Source organism: Arvicanthis niloticus, chromosome 23 (assembly GCF_011762505.2).
Source record: "Arvicanthis niloticus isolate mArvNil1 chromosome 23, mArvNil1.pat.X, whole genome shotgun sequence".
NCBI lineage: Eukaryota > Metazoa > Chordata > Mammalia > Rodentia > Muridae > Arvicanthis > Arvicanthis niloticus.
The window spans coordinates 16333112-16351716 of NC_133430.1; the positions used below are offsets into that span (position 1 = coordinate 16333112).

Consider the following 18605-nt stretch of genomic DNA (forward strand, 5'->3'; position numbering starts at 1 on the left):
GTGAATAAGTACAGTAAAAATAAATCGTCAAAATGACTAAAGAAATGAAACTACAGGGTTGCATATTGCGCACACAAAGGTAAGTGTGTGTGTTTATGTGTGCACGTTCATGTGTACATGCAGATAAGTGTGTGTGTGTGTGTGTGTGTGTGTGTACACAGCACAAATGTGTAGGTATGCATGCAATGGGTAACCAACCATTCATGTGGAAGACACTGGGTTAACATCAGGAGCTGTCTGCCATTTGTTTGAAATGGAACCTTAGCGCTGGGATTTCAAGTACATGCCAACAGGCCTGGCTTTTAAAACGTGGGTTCTGAGGATTGGACTCAGGTCCTTGTGTTTGCAAGACAGGTACTTTATCAAGCCATTTCCTCAGAGGGTCTCAATAAACAAGTTTGAAACGGAGTATTTTGTGGGCTTGGTTCTCCACTGTTCCCAGTCTATGATGACTGTCCCTAAAATTACTGCATAGGCTAGGCACAATCCCCCAGTGCATGTGGATGGAGCATCCTGTCTAATAACATTAGACAGAGGAACTGAAGCCAAGGAGACCGAGAGATTTAGCAGCGGGTCTGTGATCTGAACTCAGTTCCTTTCTCTGGAGCCCAGTCTCTGTGGCTTCCAGGCTGCCTTACAGAGCAGGGCAACCCCAGCAGCTGAAAACATCTGTAGTACCAACAGCCCATATTCACCAGCTCATCAAAGCCTGGTACTCTGACCTGGTGTGGTGCACATAACTGCAAGCCTGGCCCAAAGAGGAGGCAGGAGGATCCAGGGTAGCCTGGATAACACTGTGAAGACAAGAGCAGCCTACATTCCTCAAACAAATAAACAATCTCAAGTCCTCATGTGATAAGACACTATAAAGCCATTGCTTTCAATCTTTCAGAGTTATTTACCAACCCTCCCCATGACCTCCAAATCCTGTGGGTATTATTCTCATGCTTATGAAAAATGGGCTAGATTCCATAAAAATTTCCTGAAACAAATGTCACTAATATAGACCAGGACAATTTCAAACCCAGAAGACATTTCCCTGCTTAATGTACTTTCCACACAGATGACACATGTAGCAGTAAATCAAAACATAAAGTGTTCCAGAGAGACAACCTTTAATCACTGGGGAATAGTGCTTTTGCAACATCCATGTGCTGGTTACTAATTTCCACAGTCTCAGTCCTCTGGCCACTACTTACTTCTGAGAATGAGGCCAGCAAGTCCCAGAATGCACTTAGAAAGCCAGGCCAGGGAACAGGCTAAGCTTCTGAGCTACAGACTGTATTATCTCTGCAGTCTGGTTGAGAGATAGACGACTTATGACTCCTTTTTCAAATGAGGAGACACCCATAACAGCAATTGTGATGAGGAAAATCCTCAGGAGCTATCTCTGCTCACCAGCATGGTGGTTGGTTTGAAGGCAAATAGCCCCATAGGCTCGTCTGTTTGAATGGTTCGTCCTGTTAGTGGAACTGTTTGGGAAGAATTAAGAGGTGTGGCCTTGTCAAAGGAGACGTGTCATTGTGGGTGGGCTTTGACCCCAAGAATGTAGAAGTCTTAAAGGAAAGTGCTGGGTGGGGAAACCTTGAGCTGTGCCTCCCCTAAGCTATCCAATCCCCTGCTGTTTTAGGAGGGAGTCTGCCTCCAGAATCTTCTGCAGTGGCTCCTTCCTCCTGTGCTATGACTTGTGTCCCATAGCAAAAAATATAAAAACTGTTTATAAAGGTTAATAACTGTTTTAAAAGCCCACACCAGGCCCAGACTGTTTCTGTCTGTCTCTGTCTTTCTGTCTCCCTCTCTCCCTCTCTCCTTCTTTCCCTCTCTCTTCCTGCTATTTGCGGAGCAGATGTAAGCTCTCAGTTACTTCTCCAGCACCATGCCTGCCTGCCTGCTGCCATGTTTCCCGCCAGGATGATGGACTGACCCTCTGAAACTGGAAGCAAGCCCCCAATTAAATGTTTCCTTTTATAAATTACCTAGGTCATGGAGAATGGCAATAGAACACTAAGACAACTGGCAATTCTTCAAGGGTCACGGTCCACAGAGAACAGGAATGTGTTCATGTTTGGTTCTCTCTCTAATTAACATTGTGAAGAAAACTCCATATTGCAGGTTCCTTCTCTCTAATTAACTCTAGTGACTGACAGATACTGAAATACTTCAGGGGTAGGGTTCCTCTACTTTCTGCTTACCGACCCCTGCCCTTCCTTCCATAACTGCAGTTCCAGAAAGAGTCCCAAGGGGATAAGGCTCATGGGAGAACCAGACCCACCCAAGGTCACTCACTTTCTGTTTAGCCAGTGTCTTAGTCAGGGTTTGTATTCCTACACAAAACATCATGACCAAGAAGCAAGTTTGGGAGGACAGGGTTTATTCAGTTTACATTTCCACATTGCTGTTCATCACCAAAAAAGTCAGGACTGGAACTCAAGCAGGTAAGGAAGCAGATGATGCAGAGGTCATGGAGGGATGTTACTTACTGGCTTGCTTCCCCTCCCTTGCTTATCTTGCTTTCTTATAGAACCCAGGACTACCAGCCCAGGGATGGCACCACCCACAATGGGCCTTCCCACCCTTGATCATTAATTAAGAAACTGCCTTAGAGCTGGATCTCATGAAGGCTCCTTTCTCTGTGATAACTCCAGCTGTGTCAAGTTGACAAACAAAACCAGCCAGAACAGCCAATGTGCCCAACCTTTTAACACTGCGATATGGTGGGTGCGGTCATCTATAAAGTTCATGCCTGAGAACCATGTGATTGAGTTACAAGAAAAAAATTGCAAAGAAAAAAAGTCTTATTTTAAGCAAGGTTAAAATTTTGTGTTGGGTTGCTTCCACAGCTACTCTCTACCCACATGCAATCTGTAGGCTACAGGTTGTACCCACGTGCTGGATTAACTTACTTCATTAATTATGATCCTGCTGGCCATTCGTAGTCGGGTCCTGGGCCCGAACTTGTTGGTGATCATGATGCGCAGGCCAGCCTCAGGAAAGGTGAACTTGGGAGGGCTGGAGCTCAGAATCTCATCCACCATCACCACGGAGGTCTTGCTGTAGGGGGGCTTCTCCTTCACTGTAGAGCATTCCCCATAATTAGTGTTGGCCCCTTGGAGGATACTGCCCTGGTGATAGTAACTAACTTCCTATCATAGCCAACATCTTAGGGCCATGTGCTTGGCACATGGCAGTTTCCCTGAGGTCAGAGACCTGGCTTTAGCTTCTCCCTTTAAAGTTTGGCTAACTTCTGGAATACTCATGACTCCACAAGTTAGCCAGAACTGGCAGATAACCTGTTGCCAATGTGCTACCCCTGGTTTCTTCATGGTTGCTGCCTGGCTTTCAGATATCTCTCTTCCAGGGTTCAGCCTTAGCTGCAAGTGTCTTTCAGTGCCTTGGCTAGGACTCTGGGACAGCCTACCTATGCCATAGACAGTGCTTGCACCTACCACTCATGACTGGACAGGTCTACCTGACAGGTGAAGACAGGACCACCAGCACCCTGAGTTTTAGAGACTCAGATAAAACTTTCCAAGTCAATAAGGGTCCTCAGGGGTGGAAAATGCTGGGAAACAGAGGCCAGTATCATTGTAACTTTTCCCAGAACCCTTTGTTCTGCCTCGAAGTGAGCCATCCTCATTGCTGTGGGGTGGCTGCTTCCGGCAAGCAGGGTGGTGAAAGATTTGGCCCTAGGCCCTAGAATAGCTATCACAGATCCAGCCTATTCATTTGAAGACATGCTGTTGTCAGGGATCAGTATTTTTGATGAACCCTGATACCCTCCAGGGTGCTTCGGTGCCCTTTCTTTTTCCTTGGGAGACAGAGCATAAGCCCCAGTCCCGGGCCAGCGTCTGCAGGAGCTTGACACAGCATTCCAAGTGCTAGGGAAAGTCTAGTAACCAAACCACTCATGAACACAGCACCCTGAAACAGGCAGAATGTCCCCTCAAAGGGGCTAAGAAAACAGACATGGCTGTTCTGCCACACCCAGCACCAGATTCTATGGCGTCCTGCATGAAGAACTGAGTGAGCAAGGAGCAGATCCAAAGGGCAAACTCATGCAGAAGTTAGTGGTATAAAAACTTGCAAAATGCACAGCAAACAGCCCTCCCTGCCCCTGCAAACACACTCACATACACAACACCCCACACAGGCAGCAAGGCTCAGCAGACAGGAGACAAGTGGGTTAGAAACAGCTGGGGGCCCGTGCATCTGTCCAAGATGGACACTAACCTCCACAGAGGTGGACAGTGTGGGGGTTGGGCTCATGGAGTGTGTTTACTGCTTAAAAGCATGTGTTATGGCCAGGATGAGAGCAGATTACTTACAATTTAGAAGAAGAGTTAAGGACACAGAGGCCGGCACAGATGGCCACAGGTGGGTTAGCGCGCGGCGGCAGAGTCTGGGGGCGGAGCTCTTGCTGGTGCCAGGGATGCCGGGGGTGTTACATGAAGGAGGGTGTTAGTAGCAGACTCCTTCCACAGGGAGCCTTGATGCTCTGGGCTGCCAGAGGGAGGGGCACCTGCAAACCCTTGCAGCAGATGTGCCATACACCATTCTGTAGAACCAGACTCATTACAGGCACTGCATGGAGAAAGCCTGCGAGGCCTGTGAGGCAGGAGCCTTGACACCTCGGCTCCCTTGCCCCCATCATGCCCAAGCGGAGAGTGGTAGGGCCAGAGGGTACTCAACTGTAAGGTATTTTTTTTGGCAATTCCATCTAAGGCCCAGTATTACCCCCTCCCTTCTCTTTCCAGACTTAGGTTGTGTCCAATACCAGAGTAGCTTGGAAGGGCCCCTTGGGAGTTCTCTGAGCTTGATCAGCTTCATCCAAGATGGCAGCTGGTGGCCAGGTAGACCTGGCTGTCAGGCTGTGAACAAACCCACTGGAGAACCAATGAGGAGACTGAAGCAGTGGGCAGAGCTACCTGGTGTCTAAGAACATTTAAGTGCAAAGGGGCTTCTCCCTGCTTCTTCTACAAAGAATCTGAATGTTCAGCCTTAGATTTTATATGAGAAATGCAGGGTTGGAAAAGCAGGTCATTTCCTATTCATTCTTTCTAGAGGTTTGTGTGTACCAGGCAAGCACCTACCACTGAACTACACCCCCAGCCCAAGGGTCTCATTGAAACATCAGCAGGCAATTAAGACATCTTTTTCTGTGGTGTGGCTGGAGAGCCACCTGCCAGGGGGGTGAGGAAGGGGGAAAGAAAGTGACGTTATCTCGTGCCACAGCGATGATGCCAGATAGGCAAAGTGTAAAGTTCTGGTTCTCTCAGTCCTGGGGTGCTACTGTGAATTCTTCCTCCCATGTGCCCACTCTATTCAGGGGAGCATTATGTTGTAGCAGATTGCAACCCTCTGGGACCCTTTCCTTCCTTGGCCTCGAATGTAAATGTTTAAGAAGCAGTGTAGGAGATTCGCTTCTCCCTCAGTCCCAGTGTCTGGGCCAGCTCTGTGATCAGTCTTCCAACTTTCTAGAAGTTACTCCGGACTTAGCAATGTTGGGGAAGGTGGTGTTAACCTATGGAGAACCCTTCTGTCACTGCATATACAAGTGATAAGAACACCACGGAGCTCCAGAAATGGGCCATGGATGTGGGCATCTGGCGTGGGGAGCCTGCACTTCTTGGGAAGGTTAGAGTTGAAGATCCTATTATATGTGAGGGGTGCCTCTCACGGGGCACCAGGGGTGGGCATCCATTGCCAGCCTCAGGACAGGAGGCAACTCTAGAGCAGTGCATCAGGAAGTGGGCACATCCTGATTTTCCACTCAGATCTTCCTTCTTTGTCATTAAGGTTCAAAGGAGCTTCAAGTACCATAAAGAGCAAGACAGTCTCTATCCTGTCAGACTGTGGGACTTGCAATGAGTACCACAGAACCCCATGACTATGGATGTGAGAATCCCAAACTATGGCCAATGCTAGAGCCTCCCCATCATGGAGGTTGTTCTACAACCTGCTCTCTGTGACACCTCGCTGGGGATTTATGAAACACTCGTAACACCTTCATCCCCATGATCTGGGCTTCACTGGCCATCCCTCATTGGTGTGACTCCAGTGGGTAGAGTGGGATCCTCTGAATTGGGACGGCTCCCCCATTCCGTGAGTTCTCTCCTTTCATGTAGAAAGATGAACCACCCAGTGGAGCATCTGTGACAAATGTCATCTTCTTGGGAATACCCAAGACAGAACAGAAGACATTTATGCACAATGTTCTTGCAAGGAAACTTCTGTCTTGTTCTGCCCAGGACAGAGAGATTCCTTAGCTGCCACCACAGTCAAGGAGAGCCTGAGACTACCCACTCTTGATGCCACAAGCAAGTTAAAGACCCCTACAAAACGTCGAGACTTGCCTGGGAGCACTGAGGAAGGAGGGTGGAAGATGCCTGGAGTGGATCAAGGATGCCATGTAGCTCTGGATTTCCCTTTCCTATCACAAGTGCCTATCACCCGGGCTTTAATGCTGCTCTGGATGGTGTAGCTGTCCCATGGCAGGGGGTGTTACCTGACAACTGGCCGGATTATTAGGAATTGAGGATATTTCCAAGGAAGTGGCTCTCAGATCAAGACAATTCTGAGGCTGAGAGCAAGAAGACAGGGCCTGGCTCCAGAGGAGCTAGGGAGATGAAGGTACATTGGAGTGGGCCTCCAAGCAGGCCTCTGGGTTGAGCTGGGCTGCCTGAGAAGCTGAGACTGGTTTTCTCAGGTCTTGGTGTCCCTCTAGGCAAGGGTTCACAGCCTGGGAGGGGAAAGGTTCCAGGATGGATTTCTCAAGGACAGGAGATGTACAGAGAGGCCTAGGCTCTGTCACTTAAGCTTCCTGTTCTGGGTTCTTCTCTCGGGCAGAGACAACACTGCATCTCTAAAGTCAACCAAGCTTCCCACTTACACCTGGAAGCATGAAATTCTTTCTCTGATGTAATTCATGTTCTTTGTTTTGTTTTTTAGGAGACTTTCTCACTTTTTATCCTTTCCCATCAAAGTGAATGTCAGTCTGACCAACATCTCAAACGTGGGTGTTCTCGCCTCATTTGGGGGTGTGTATGACGTGTGTGTGTGTGTGTGTGTGTGTGTGTGCATGCGTGTGTGTGTGTCTTCCACAAGGGTCCACAGCTCCTGTCTGCTCAGCCTTACCTTGCCCCAGCAATGGCACAGAAGGGTCGTCATAGCTACTGTCATAGAGGTCATTACCATCTTCCAGCTCGCTGCTGACTGGGTTACCATTTGCAATGCTCTTTTGTTTGGTTGTGAAAAACATCTGCATCTTCATATTGTACCTGTGAGTTGGGTAAGGCAGGAGGTCAGAGCAGTAGAGGGGGGAGTCCCATCCTACCAGGTGGGTGGGGCATCAGGCATATAGTCAACATGGCACCGGACATGGAGGGTAGCCAGGGAGGCTCTCCAACTGAGCTTAAGGGGTTTCTTGGCAAGACTATTGGGATCCTGTACAGTCTGGGGCACCTGCTTCTATTGGGCTGTGAGTGTCCTCCTGGGGCTGTCAGAGGCCTTACAGCCAATGTACTTGATGCTCCGTACAAGCCTATCCTAGTACAGGTAATTGAGCTGAACCTGCAGGACACACTCAAAGGAGGCATCGCCGCCATGCTCTACTCCTCTCCAGAAAGCAACTGTTTCTCAAGTGGGCTGCTTGGTAGCCATCCAGTTCCCATGTCACTCCCAGCCAGCACAGCCATCCCTTGAGAGAAGAGAGTGACTCTCCATCTCTAAGTCTCTCTGCTGGCTCTGTTCACTTAGAAGAAAGACAGTCACTGGTGAATTCTCCTGCTGGACGCTTTAATCTCCCACTTTGAGGAATATTTATGTAATATTATGTTTTATAGAAAGGTGAGGACCCTCATCACACCCACGGAGCTGTCTCTCATTTTAATTACACGAGAGATGAGAAGCTTTGGTGAAGTTGATGATATTTATTATTGCACAACCACCATTGATATTTCCCAGCGTTTCCATCATCCCAACAGCAAGGCTCTACCCAACTCATGCCTCATCACCACAGCCTCTCTCTGACCTCTTAACCTACGTGTCTCCACGAGCTTGACTCTCCTAGATACCATGTGAACACTGACTCCCGAGTTATTTGGCCTTTTGGGAATGGCTGCTTCTATTTGGTGAGGTTTTTAAGGTCCATCTGTGTGGAAGCACATGCAAGGACTTCATCTTTACAGCCGTCTAATCTTCCTCATTGGCAGCTTTAAGGTGGTTTAGACCCAGGCAGCTTCCCAACTAGCTCAAGGTTTCCTCACCCAGAACACAATGCTTATGCCCCCAGAGTTATCAGTGGGGTCCTGTTGCTGGGATAAGCAGTGTCCTGACAAGTGGCATTTAATAAAGCCTGGAGTAGAGCTTAAGCTGCTGAGCCTTTTGAGAATGGTACTGAGTTACTAGACTTATTGAAAAAGCAGAAGAGTGGATCCCCTGAGGCAGGGGAGTTGCCCAGAACAGGGAGGGATATAGGTCCTTGCTGGAGAATCATTTTGGGAGAGCAGTATCTAACTACCCTACATCAGCCACCCAGCATTGTCCGCTGACCTGAGGATGGACAACACCAGTGCCTGAGCCGGGTTACCCTGAATGATGTTCATAGAGAATGAAGGCTACCTCAAAGGAACCGGAGGATGAGATGGAGGATATCCCCTATTCTGGCCAACGATATGAGTAGGGCATGGAGGGAAAGGGACCTCCAGGTCTCAACAAGAGAGGCCACTTACTTCATGATAAGAATATAAAACACGTACAAGATGATGAGCACCAGGCCTTCCCACCTTGGGGAGAGAGAGAGAGAAAGAATGTGGTTAAAGTGCAGGAGAGCCCATGGTGCCCACAGGCTGGGGCTTCATGCTCAAGGTTAGTAGTAAGGTGGGATATCCTCACTTTCCTGTCCCTGGGATTCAAGTGGGACACCTCAGCATATGGATGTTCTACCACTGAGAGTCCTCTTGGTAACTGAGAGAAGGCTGGGTCTGGATCTTCTCAATTGCAGGGGTCTACAGGAATCAGGAGAGCTCTACCCCCAGCTATCGTCCCCAGATGGAAAAATCCCATGGCCTTTGGCCCAAAAGAACCTAGACCAGTTCAGGAGTCTGGTCAGGGACTAGAGAGGCTCTAGGAGCAGGCAGGAAGAGGCCCAATCCTTGGGCGAGGGGCATGGTGATGGCACAGAGGCTTCTGGGACCATCCACTAAGCACAGCCCAAGCCCACAGCTATGCATGTGGAGAGTGGGGCTGTACCTGTGATGGCAAATTTGAGAAGCCACACCGTTTTTGTTGCTTCTCTGACGATGTACTAAAGACTTTGATTGCTGGGCATAGCCAATCATTTTGGGAGCCCTTCTTTGCTAACATGCAGTTCATGGGCCAGAAATGGACCTACAAATCATCCCAGGCCCACCAGCCCAACCCATCCACAGCTGAAAGAAACGAGGCCAGGAGTGGACTTGAACTAGGATTCTCTGGGTACCAGGCATTAGGCAGTAGCTGCTCTCAGCAGTCATTCAGTGAATTATTAGAAATTGGCTCCTTCAGGAAGTGGCAGATTCTGGACCATGGCAGATTCTGGACCATGCCAATCACCAGGCAATCATACAGCATATGAACCAAGATGCTAACACATCCACGGGGTAGGATGGAAGAACCAACAACTTGTTCCTCAGAAGTTCATACTTTCTGAATTAAGAAACTCAGTTTCTGTTCAGCATTACAGAGATGAGTCCTTGTATTTTCTTATAAAATTATTTTAAAAACTTTTTCTGCTTTTGATGTGTATGTATGTATGTGGTCTATGTATATGAACATGTACATACAAACGCACATCCACATGTATGTGATGTGAGGCCAGAGGTTGGTATTGGGTGTTCTCCTCAATCATTCACCTTATTTTTAAAGACTGGTCTTCTACTGAAACTGGAGTTCACTGATGGCAGAGAGCCCCTAGGGATCCTTCTATCTCTGCCACCCTAGTGCTGGGATCAAGATGTATACCACCATACCTGGCTTTTTACGTGGGTGCTGGGGATCTGAACACTTGTGAGGCAGGCATTTATCAGCTCCTTGATTTTTTATAGTGAAATCTTTAAGTCCCTTGAGCTTGATTTTTCTGTAAGTCATGAGGTAGAGTTGTGATGCGTTTTGCATATCTTTGTCTCAGTGGCATCTGAGACCCTATCCCTCACTCACTGCCTCACCAGGACACCATTACCTTTCCCTCCAGACACAGGCCCACAACCAGGCCCATTCTCACTCTTGTTTGTCTTTGTGTAAAGTCTGCTTGCCCTCATGCGTATCTTGGATGTATATCTTGATGGCAGGCGGAGCAGAAACCTTGGGGGACACAACTGTCACTCCAATAGGACAAAGGCAAGGTTGCTTAGAATAATAGCCCTGTCATTTCCATAAACTAGCAAATCTATGTTTGCAAACATAAATCTGCAAATGATTCAGCAACCCAACATACACAGATACTGGCAATTAGCAATAACAACAACAACAAAAAAACATTAAAAACTCACCACACAATTTCCTCATCGTATATGAACTAGAAAGCAAAGGAAACAGAGGGGTACACTTATTACCAGGGAATAAAAATGTAGACTCCAGGGCACCTGGATCTATCATGCACTAGCCTCATGAAAAGCTTTGATCTCTGTATTTCCCAGTTTCTCAACCATGGAAGCTTGCCTTTCCTTAAGTGGGAACCTAGGGCAGCTGAGCTGCTTCCTGCCTGCTGGCTCATTGTGGTCATCCCAAGAGAGATGACCTGTGTTTTAATATAGTTCAGGTAGTTGCTGGGGCAGACCTAGTAGGAGCTTCCCCCATTACTAGAACAGAGATGCTAAAATTCAAGAAAATGAAGACAGCAAAGACACAGGTATACACATGTCCCTATCCACCTGTCCTATATGTATGTCACATGTGTGTGTGTGGCACAGGACTAGTTTTCTTTAAAACAAAGAGAAACACAATTTTGAATTCCAAGGTAGAGTGTCCAGCTGTATAAATTAAGACAGATGTGTGTGTGCATGGGGTAAGGGATTGAGGGACAGTGATAGAATTCAACACATAGGTTATCTTAAGTGTCAACTTGCCCAAACTAAGGGGCACCCAGATAGTTTGTAGAATAGTATTGCTGGTATGTCTGTGAGGGTGTTCATGGAAGAGACTGACATTTGAACCTGTGGACTGAGAAAGGAAGATCCATCCTTATCCATGATGGGTGGGCACCACTGAATTAGCGGAAGACTCACCAAAAAGCCACCGAATGGTAAATATGACCCCATTCCTTCTCCTTCCAGGTTCTCCAGCCTTTTAACTCTACAATTTACGCCAGTGGTGCCATGGTTTCTCAAGTCTTTGCTCTAACAGTGGGTGATGTGTGTTACTGAGTTCACTGGATCTCCAGTTTGTAGGGTCATGATCAAAGATCACTTGAGCCATTCCCCAATACATCTCCATCTATCCATTCACCTACTCTTCCTTTGTCAATCCATCTAGCCATCTCCATCATCCCATCATCTCCATCATCCCATCCATCTACCTATCCATCCATCCATCCATCCATCCATCCATCCATCTATCCATCCACCCATCTATCCATCCATCCATCTGTTCATCCATCTGTCCATCCATCTGTCTGTTTGTCCATCCATCCATCCATCCATCCATTCATTCATTCACCTATCCATCTACCTATCCATTCATCCATCCATCCATCCATCCATTCATCCATTCATTCATCTATCTATCTATCTATCTATCTATCTATCTATCTATCTATCCATCCATCCATCCATCCATCCATCCATCCATCCATCCATCTATCCACCTATCCATCCATCCATCCATCCATCCATCCATCCATCCATCCATCCATCTGTTCATCCATCTGTCTGTCCATCCTTCTGTTTGTCCATCCATCCACCTATCCATCCATCCATCCATCCAGCTATTCATCCATCTGTCTATCTGTCTGTCTGTCCATCCATCCACTTATCTATCCATCCATCTATCCATCCATCCATCCATCCATCCATCCATCCATCCATCCATCTAACCTATCACTTCATCTGTCTCTTATTGGTTCTTTTTTTTTTTTCCTACACAACTCTACTTAACATGCCTCACATCCAGCATCTTTGGGACCAGACACAAATGAAGGATGCTCTGTGGTCAAGGGAAGGGGTAGACTCCGAGGCCCAGTGTAGGAGGAGGTGGCAGGGCTGCTCCCACCAGCCTGACTATGGAAACAAAGGGTCCCTATAAGGGTACCAGAAGAAGCAGGGGAGGGGGAAGCTACTGTGTAGGCTTGGTTCTACGTCTGTCATAGGGGCTGCACACAGGCTCTGCTTTAGGAAGTCACTTCATACTCCCTAGCCAGGCATCAATGAGAGCCTTTTGGTCACAAGGCTCTGAGGAAGGCCACTTGACAGAGAGAGAGTGAGAATCTGAGAGGCTTTTCCAGGGACATTTTTAGCTTATATAGCCCAAAGGAGGGCTACTGGCATTTACAGGCACCGACAGCAGGAATGTGAGAAGACATGAAGACATTTCTACACCGTGAAGTTTTCTCACACTTGGGATGAAAAGTATATAATATATATAATGGAAATATAAAATATGTAATAAGTATGTTATAACAAATATGCAGGCAACAGAAAAACTATGTCCTTGACTTTAACTCTATTTAAATCTATTAAATCCAAGTGTTTAATGTGAATATTTAATTCACAACCAGGGAAATGCACCCTTTTGAAAACTAAAGAATGTTCCTAGGTCATTTGGAGGTCTATAAGGAGTCATTCTCTCTGGGAAATGGCATCACAGTCTGGGGGAGGAGCACCACCTCTGTGGTTAAGCCCCAAATATTGGCACCAGTCTGCATTTGCAGCGGAGGGCTGGAGAGTTTCTGAGCAGGCAACAGATGACATCATGAGATATTCCAGCGACTTTCTGCCAAAATGATTACCCAAAGAACGTCAGTCTTTTATGAGTTGTTTTTATTGCCCATTTATGGTATATTTAGGATACTGTGGATTTATCTTTTGAAATTTCACATAGGTATCTTGTTTCTCCTATTGACGTCATGTGCTGAGTGCGGTGGGAAGTTTCTGAGCTGCCCTCAGAAATCCTACGGATATCTGTGCTCCTTCTGAACATTGTGGGGACCTGCTGATTGGTCCCCGGGCCATTTCCAAGGTGGAGGTCACAGCCTGTAACCTGACCTTCTCACCTCCTCACCTTTGTTGTGAGGGTAGGAGCACTGCAAGCTACAGTGGTGTGGTAGCCTGCTAGGCCTGGGTGGATGTGTGAGGGGCCAATGTAAACATGGAGAGATGGATAAACACATTCCACTGTTGGTACGGTGACCTCTCTGGTCATAGAGTCAGGACAGACAGGCAGGTACCCACACCCTCACAGGGCCCTGACACACCCAACACTTGGCTTGTGAGGAGAGACTCACCGCAATGAGTACGATGACTGAGAGTGTGTAGTACACAGAGTCACGACACACAGCCCACCATGTCAACCGAACCACCTGCCATGGCAGAGAGAAGTCATCAGCTGCTATTGCCTGGAGGCTGGAAATGGGGTCAGCTGCCCAGAGAGCAGAAGGATGGGCCTCAGGGTGCCTCCCTGGCTACCTCTAGCTCTTGGTTACAGTCAGTGAAGACAACAGAACCCAGTAAATTCTCAGGGATGGGGAAACCAGAAACTGGCCTACTCCTCTGTGGCGCTGACCACATTTCATAGCAAGAGCTGGCCATTAAGGTAGAGACCAGAAGTATCACCATGTCCCATCAGTTGTCTACTTCTGTCATCCTGAGCAAGGTAGGTCCTCGCCATCTTTCTCCATGAGGCAAGCCTAAGACTCTGGACTTGTGTTGAATGGAGTCTGACCACAGCTAGCCTTGTGCCTGCAGGGGAGATGAGCAGCCCAGGTAGCGGCAAGTCCTCACTCCAACCAGGGAATTGGAGGCCTTTCTTAAATAGCTATTGCTGTTGAATGAATCTCCACCCATAAACTGGCCAGGCCCACCAACAAGGCTCCAGCCCCCGGGCTCTCACACTGATGGACAGGAAGGAGTATCCTGGCTACTTCATAGGGAGGACATGGGCCCAGGGGAGAAAGTAGATATTCTCAAAGCCACAGAGAATGACATGACCAGCTCATTAGGGTGTGGCCATTGTCACCACAACCATCTCTGGAGATGCTCACTCCCATCCTATGGGTCAGATAAGCAGAGAAAAAAATCCACTCACCTGTCCAGCAAAGAGTCCACACACTCCAATGATACATAGGATGTTGAACACAGCAGAGCCCACAATCGTTCCTACACCGACATCTCCATGGGTGATGAACACACCTGGAATAAGAAAGAGATGATGGCAGAGCCAGACAGAGTAGAGTCTTGGAAACCAGTTCCTTCCATGCACTTATCAAATTAAATATTTCATCATCATCACCATCACCATCATCATCATCACCAGTCTACTTCTTGTCCCTTTGACCCCTTGGGTTTACAAGTGAGAAAATCAAGGGTCAGAGCTGGTAAAAGCCCCATTGCACTGGGCAGCAAGCCCTTGCTCTCTCTGCACGGTGTCCCATTAGCCTGATGTCCTTACCAATGACAGACGCAAACAGCTCTGGTGTAGAGCTTCCTGCAGCCATGAAGGTGGCACCTGCCACATCTTCACTCAGATGAAGTTTCTGAAACAAAGAACACAGGCAGCTGGGCTGTGACAAGGGCAGGGAGCACACAGCCCCTGGGCAGGTGGACAACAGAAATCTCTCAGTGGCAGAGTGCGGATCTGAGCCCAGCTCTATAGCCAGAGCGTCTCTGCACAAAGCACACACCCTTTTCCACGCTTCAACTCCCCCTCTCCCTTCTGACCCATCTGCCTTCTCTCTATTCACTCCATGTTCCTAGAGCCCTGCCCGTGACCCTTGAGGAAGCCTTCCCTGGATCCCCAGGGCCAGCCATATACTCTCAGAAGCCATCTGAGAAGTTCTTCCTAGAACCCTTTCCCCTCTGCTTGCTGAACATGCTCCCCACTTCTCCGGCCTGTACAAACATCATCTCCTCCAGGAAGCCTTTCTATGCTTCTCCCCAAAAGTGATATTCTGTTCCTTTAGCTTTCTTGCCATCTAAGGCAATAAGGCTCTACCCTTATTGAAATAGATTCTGCGATTTGCAGAGGGCTTGCTGTACATATGCTCGCTCACCTTTGCCTCTGGACCATGAAGACAGAGCTGGCACATGTCACCTGTGAGTCCCTAGAGCCTAGAACAGGTTGGAGTGGCCAGTGGTACACAAACAGGGTCTAGAAGCTGTCCTGAGGCTGTGGGATCTGAGCCCCAAGACATTCCTGGTTCCTGCATCCTGGATGTTCCTCCATGGCAAGCCCAGCACCCAGAGTCTCAGACACCCCTAGGCCTGTCCCCAGGATTGAGCTGGCATGGAACAAGCTAGGAACTTTTTGTATGAGTCCATCATGTTCAGCAAAGCCGTGTTCTGGCCTTGAAGACCCAGTATCTGATCCAAAATGGAAGACAGGTGACCTAGATACCCCTAGGCTGCCAGGGATCTGGAGCTGTGCAGGAAGTTTGGGCCAACATCCTCTCCCCACTGGTCAGTTAGCTACAGAAGGGTCAGAGCTCTGGACTCCATACAGGCTAGGGGGACAGCACTGCTCCCTAAGGAGTCAGTGCTCCATCTCAGTGCTGCCAAGGAGAAGGCTCTGTAGAGGGGGTAGATGCCCACCTGACACTGCAGTCACCGTCTGAAGGACCAGGGCCATGCTGCCTGCTGCTCTGCCACCTCTTGGCCTTGGCCTGCACCATTTTCCCCCTCTGCTTACTGAACATACTTCCCACTTCTCCAGCCTGTGTAAATGTCATCCCCTCCAGGAAGCCTTCCTATGCTTTTCCCCAACAGTGACATGCCATCCCTTTAGCTTCCTTGACATCTAAGGCTCTTAAAGAAAGACTAAGACCAGCACCCATCCTTACTTACCTTACACTCTGTCCTCATGGTAACCCTGACAGCACCGGTACCCTCAATGCTTGCCACCCCAGCCCACTTTCCATGGGTATCTTTCAACCCCAGAGGGCAAAGACCCCCAACCCTATAGTTTTCCCAAACTATCAGCCTAGGAGCGGCCTGGAGGTGTGCTCAGTATACATTAGTCTGATACAAGGTATTTCCCAAAAGGCTCCTGGGTTAAAGGCTTGATTCCCAGTGCCTCAGTGTTCAGGTTACCAAGAAGTGACTCAATCGAGTGGACTCTGACCTCATCAACGGATTAAGTCACAGATGGAGTCATAGTTTTTGATGCTGTTATCTAAAGGCATTGGAAACTTTTGGAGGTGGGATCTAGAGAAAAAAGTGGGTCACTGGGAGTGTGGCCTTGGGGTAGTCATTTATATTCAATATCTGTCTCTCTCAGTCTCAGCTTCTGGCCACCATAGATGGGTAGCTTTATTCCACCATATCCTCCCACAATCTTGTCTGCCCCACACAACCTAGAAACAGTGGAGCTAGCTGATCATGGACTTAAGTCCCTGAAATCATGAGCCTAAATAAATATCTTCTTCCTTAAATTAGTATGTCAGGTATCTTGTCAGAGAGACAAAGCAAAGATCTAACTCACACAACCTAGGATCTATGGCTGTGTCTTTCCTAGATGGGGGCAGCTTCCAGGAAACAGAGGCAGCCACAGCATCCTTGTAGGAACCACTGTCCCCCAGCCTCCGCTCTAGGGGTCCTGAGAGAACCCTCTCTACTAACTTCCCATGCTCCATTTGAGGGGATGCAAGGGTAAACAGAGGGAGAGTCAGAGGCCAGGAAGGCTGGAATCCTTCTGCCAGCTCACAGTCTGGGGGACCCAAGTTCTAAAGCAGTCCCTCCTTACTATGTTGTGTCCAGAAACACGTTGAAGGGAAGGTGGGCACTTGTCCCTAAGAGCCACTTTGACGTTGATTTGGTGTTGTGAGGATGAGGTGTGGCTGAGGAGCAGACCCGAGGTGGCTGTGTGATGGCCTTGTCTACCAGAGTGCTTCCTGTCCCATCCAGGCTTCTTGCCTTGTCATTTACATAACACACTGCCTTGGGTACCCTGGGTTTTGTGGGGGGTTCCCGATCCTTGCCACGTACCTCACAGATCTTCTCTAGGGATGGGACAAAGAAGTCATCACACACGATAGCCAGAGCGTAGAACATATAGAGAGCCTGTGGACAGAGAGCAGGTTTCAGTGAGAGTCCCTTATGCCCACATCAGGTTGTGGGCAGAAATACAGGCGGATGAGCACACTGGAAAGCTCCAACATCAGAGACTTGCTCTCTCCAGAGCCTCCCTGACAGATAAAGAAACTGAGGCCTGGAGACGGGAAATTGAATGCTGAGCTGGGTCTGTGCTTTCTCTCAGCACTGTTGCAGAGCAAGAAATACAGATTTGGAGCTGGGCAAGGTGGCACATGCCTGCAATCTCAGCCCTCGGGAAGCTAACGTAGGAAGGTCGCAGGTTCCAGGCCAGCCTGGACTACATAGTATGACTGTATTTCAAATGCTAAGAGTGAGGAGCTGGGAAAATGGTTCAGTTGGCAAAGTACTTGCTATGTAAACATGAGGACCTGGGTTTAGATCCCCAGCACCTGTGTAAAAAGTGGGTGCAGGGGCACATTCCTGTAACCCCCAGCTCTGGGGAGGCGGAGACAGGGGAACCCTAGGAGCTTGCTGAACAACAAGTCTGGCTGAATTGGTAAGCCCAGGTTCAGTAAGCGATGCTGTCTCAAAAAATAAGGGGAAAATACAACTCAGGAAAACACTGGATATAGAAACTCTGGCCTCCATAAGTACATGCACACATAAACACATACGTGTGGAGAGAGAGAGAGAGAGAGAGAGAGAGAGAGAGAGAGAGAGAGAGAAAGAAAGAGAGACAGAGAGAGACAGAGACACACAGAGAGAGACAGAGACAGACAGAGACAGAGAGACAGAGAGAGAAGAGAGAGAGAGACAGACAGAGACAGAGAGACAGAGAGAGACAGAGACACACAGAGAGAGACAGAGACAGACAGAGACAGACAGAGACAGAGAGACAGAGAGAGAGACAGACAGAGAGAGAGACAGAGAGAGACAGAGACACAGAGAGAGACAGACAGAGACAGAGAGACAGAGAGAGACAGACAGAGACAGAGAGACAGAGAGAGACAGAGACACAGAGAGAGACAGACAGAGACAGAGAGACAGAGAGAGACAGAGACACAGAGAGAGACAGACAGAGACAGAGAGAGAGAGAGAGAGAGAGAGAGAACATACACATACGTGAAAGGAGGAAGGGAGGGGCATGAGGAGAGAGATGAGGTCTCTGTCCCTGGTCCCTGGCACACACATCCTAGAACCCTTCGTATCTCTCCAGTGCTACAGTGTCTCAGGTATGTTAATGAGATGGCTGGGAGTTGGTAGCCCTAGACAGGGTGGCACTGGTCACTGGAAAGTCCCAGGCAGGATTAGAAGGGTGAGGCAAACATCTGAAGAGTCCAGAGGCACTGAGGGCTGGTCTGGTGAGCAGTACCTATGTGGGGGAACCTC

General features: G+C 48.4%; 1 protein-coding gene across 3 annotated transcripts in view; it reads right to left on the minus strand.

Annotated features, from left to right (window-relative positions):
- The window catches only part of Slc24a4 (solute carrier family 24 member 4), a 135085-nt gene that overhangs the window by 27741 nt on the left and 88739 nt on the right, over window positions 1–18605 (minus strand). For 2 of the 3 annotated variants that reach the window (XM_076921360.1, XM_076921362.1), the window contains 8 exons: window positions 17169–17243; window positions 14638–14722; window positions 14275–14378; window positions 13475–13549; window positions 10527–10552; window positions 8730–8783; window positions 7135–7277; window positions 2904–3073 (listed from right to left, as the gene is read on the minus strand). In XM_076921360.1, coding sequence (XP_076777475.1) covers window positions 2904–3073; window positions 7135–7277; window positions 8730–8783; window positions 10527–10552; window positions 13475–13549; window positions 14275–14378; window positions 14638–14722; window positions 17169–17243 — 732 coding nt within the window. The remainder of the gene's footprint in view (window positions 1–2903; window positions 3074–7134; window positions 7278–8729; window positions 8784–10526; window positions 10553–13474; window positions 13550–14274; window positions 14379–14637; window positions 14723–17168; window positions 17244–18605) is intronic. The other variant, XM_076921361.1, reaches the window with a different exon arrangement.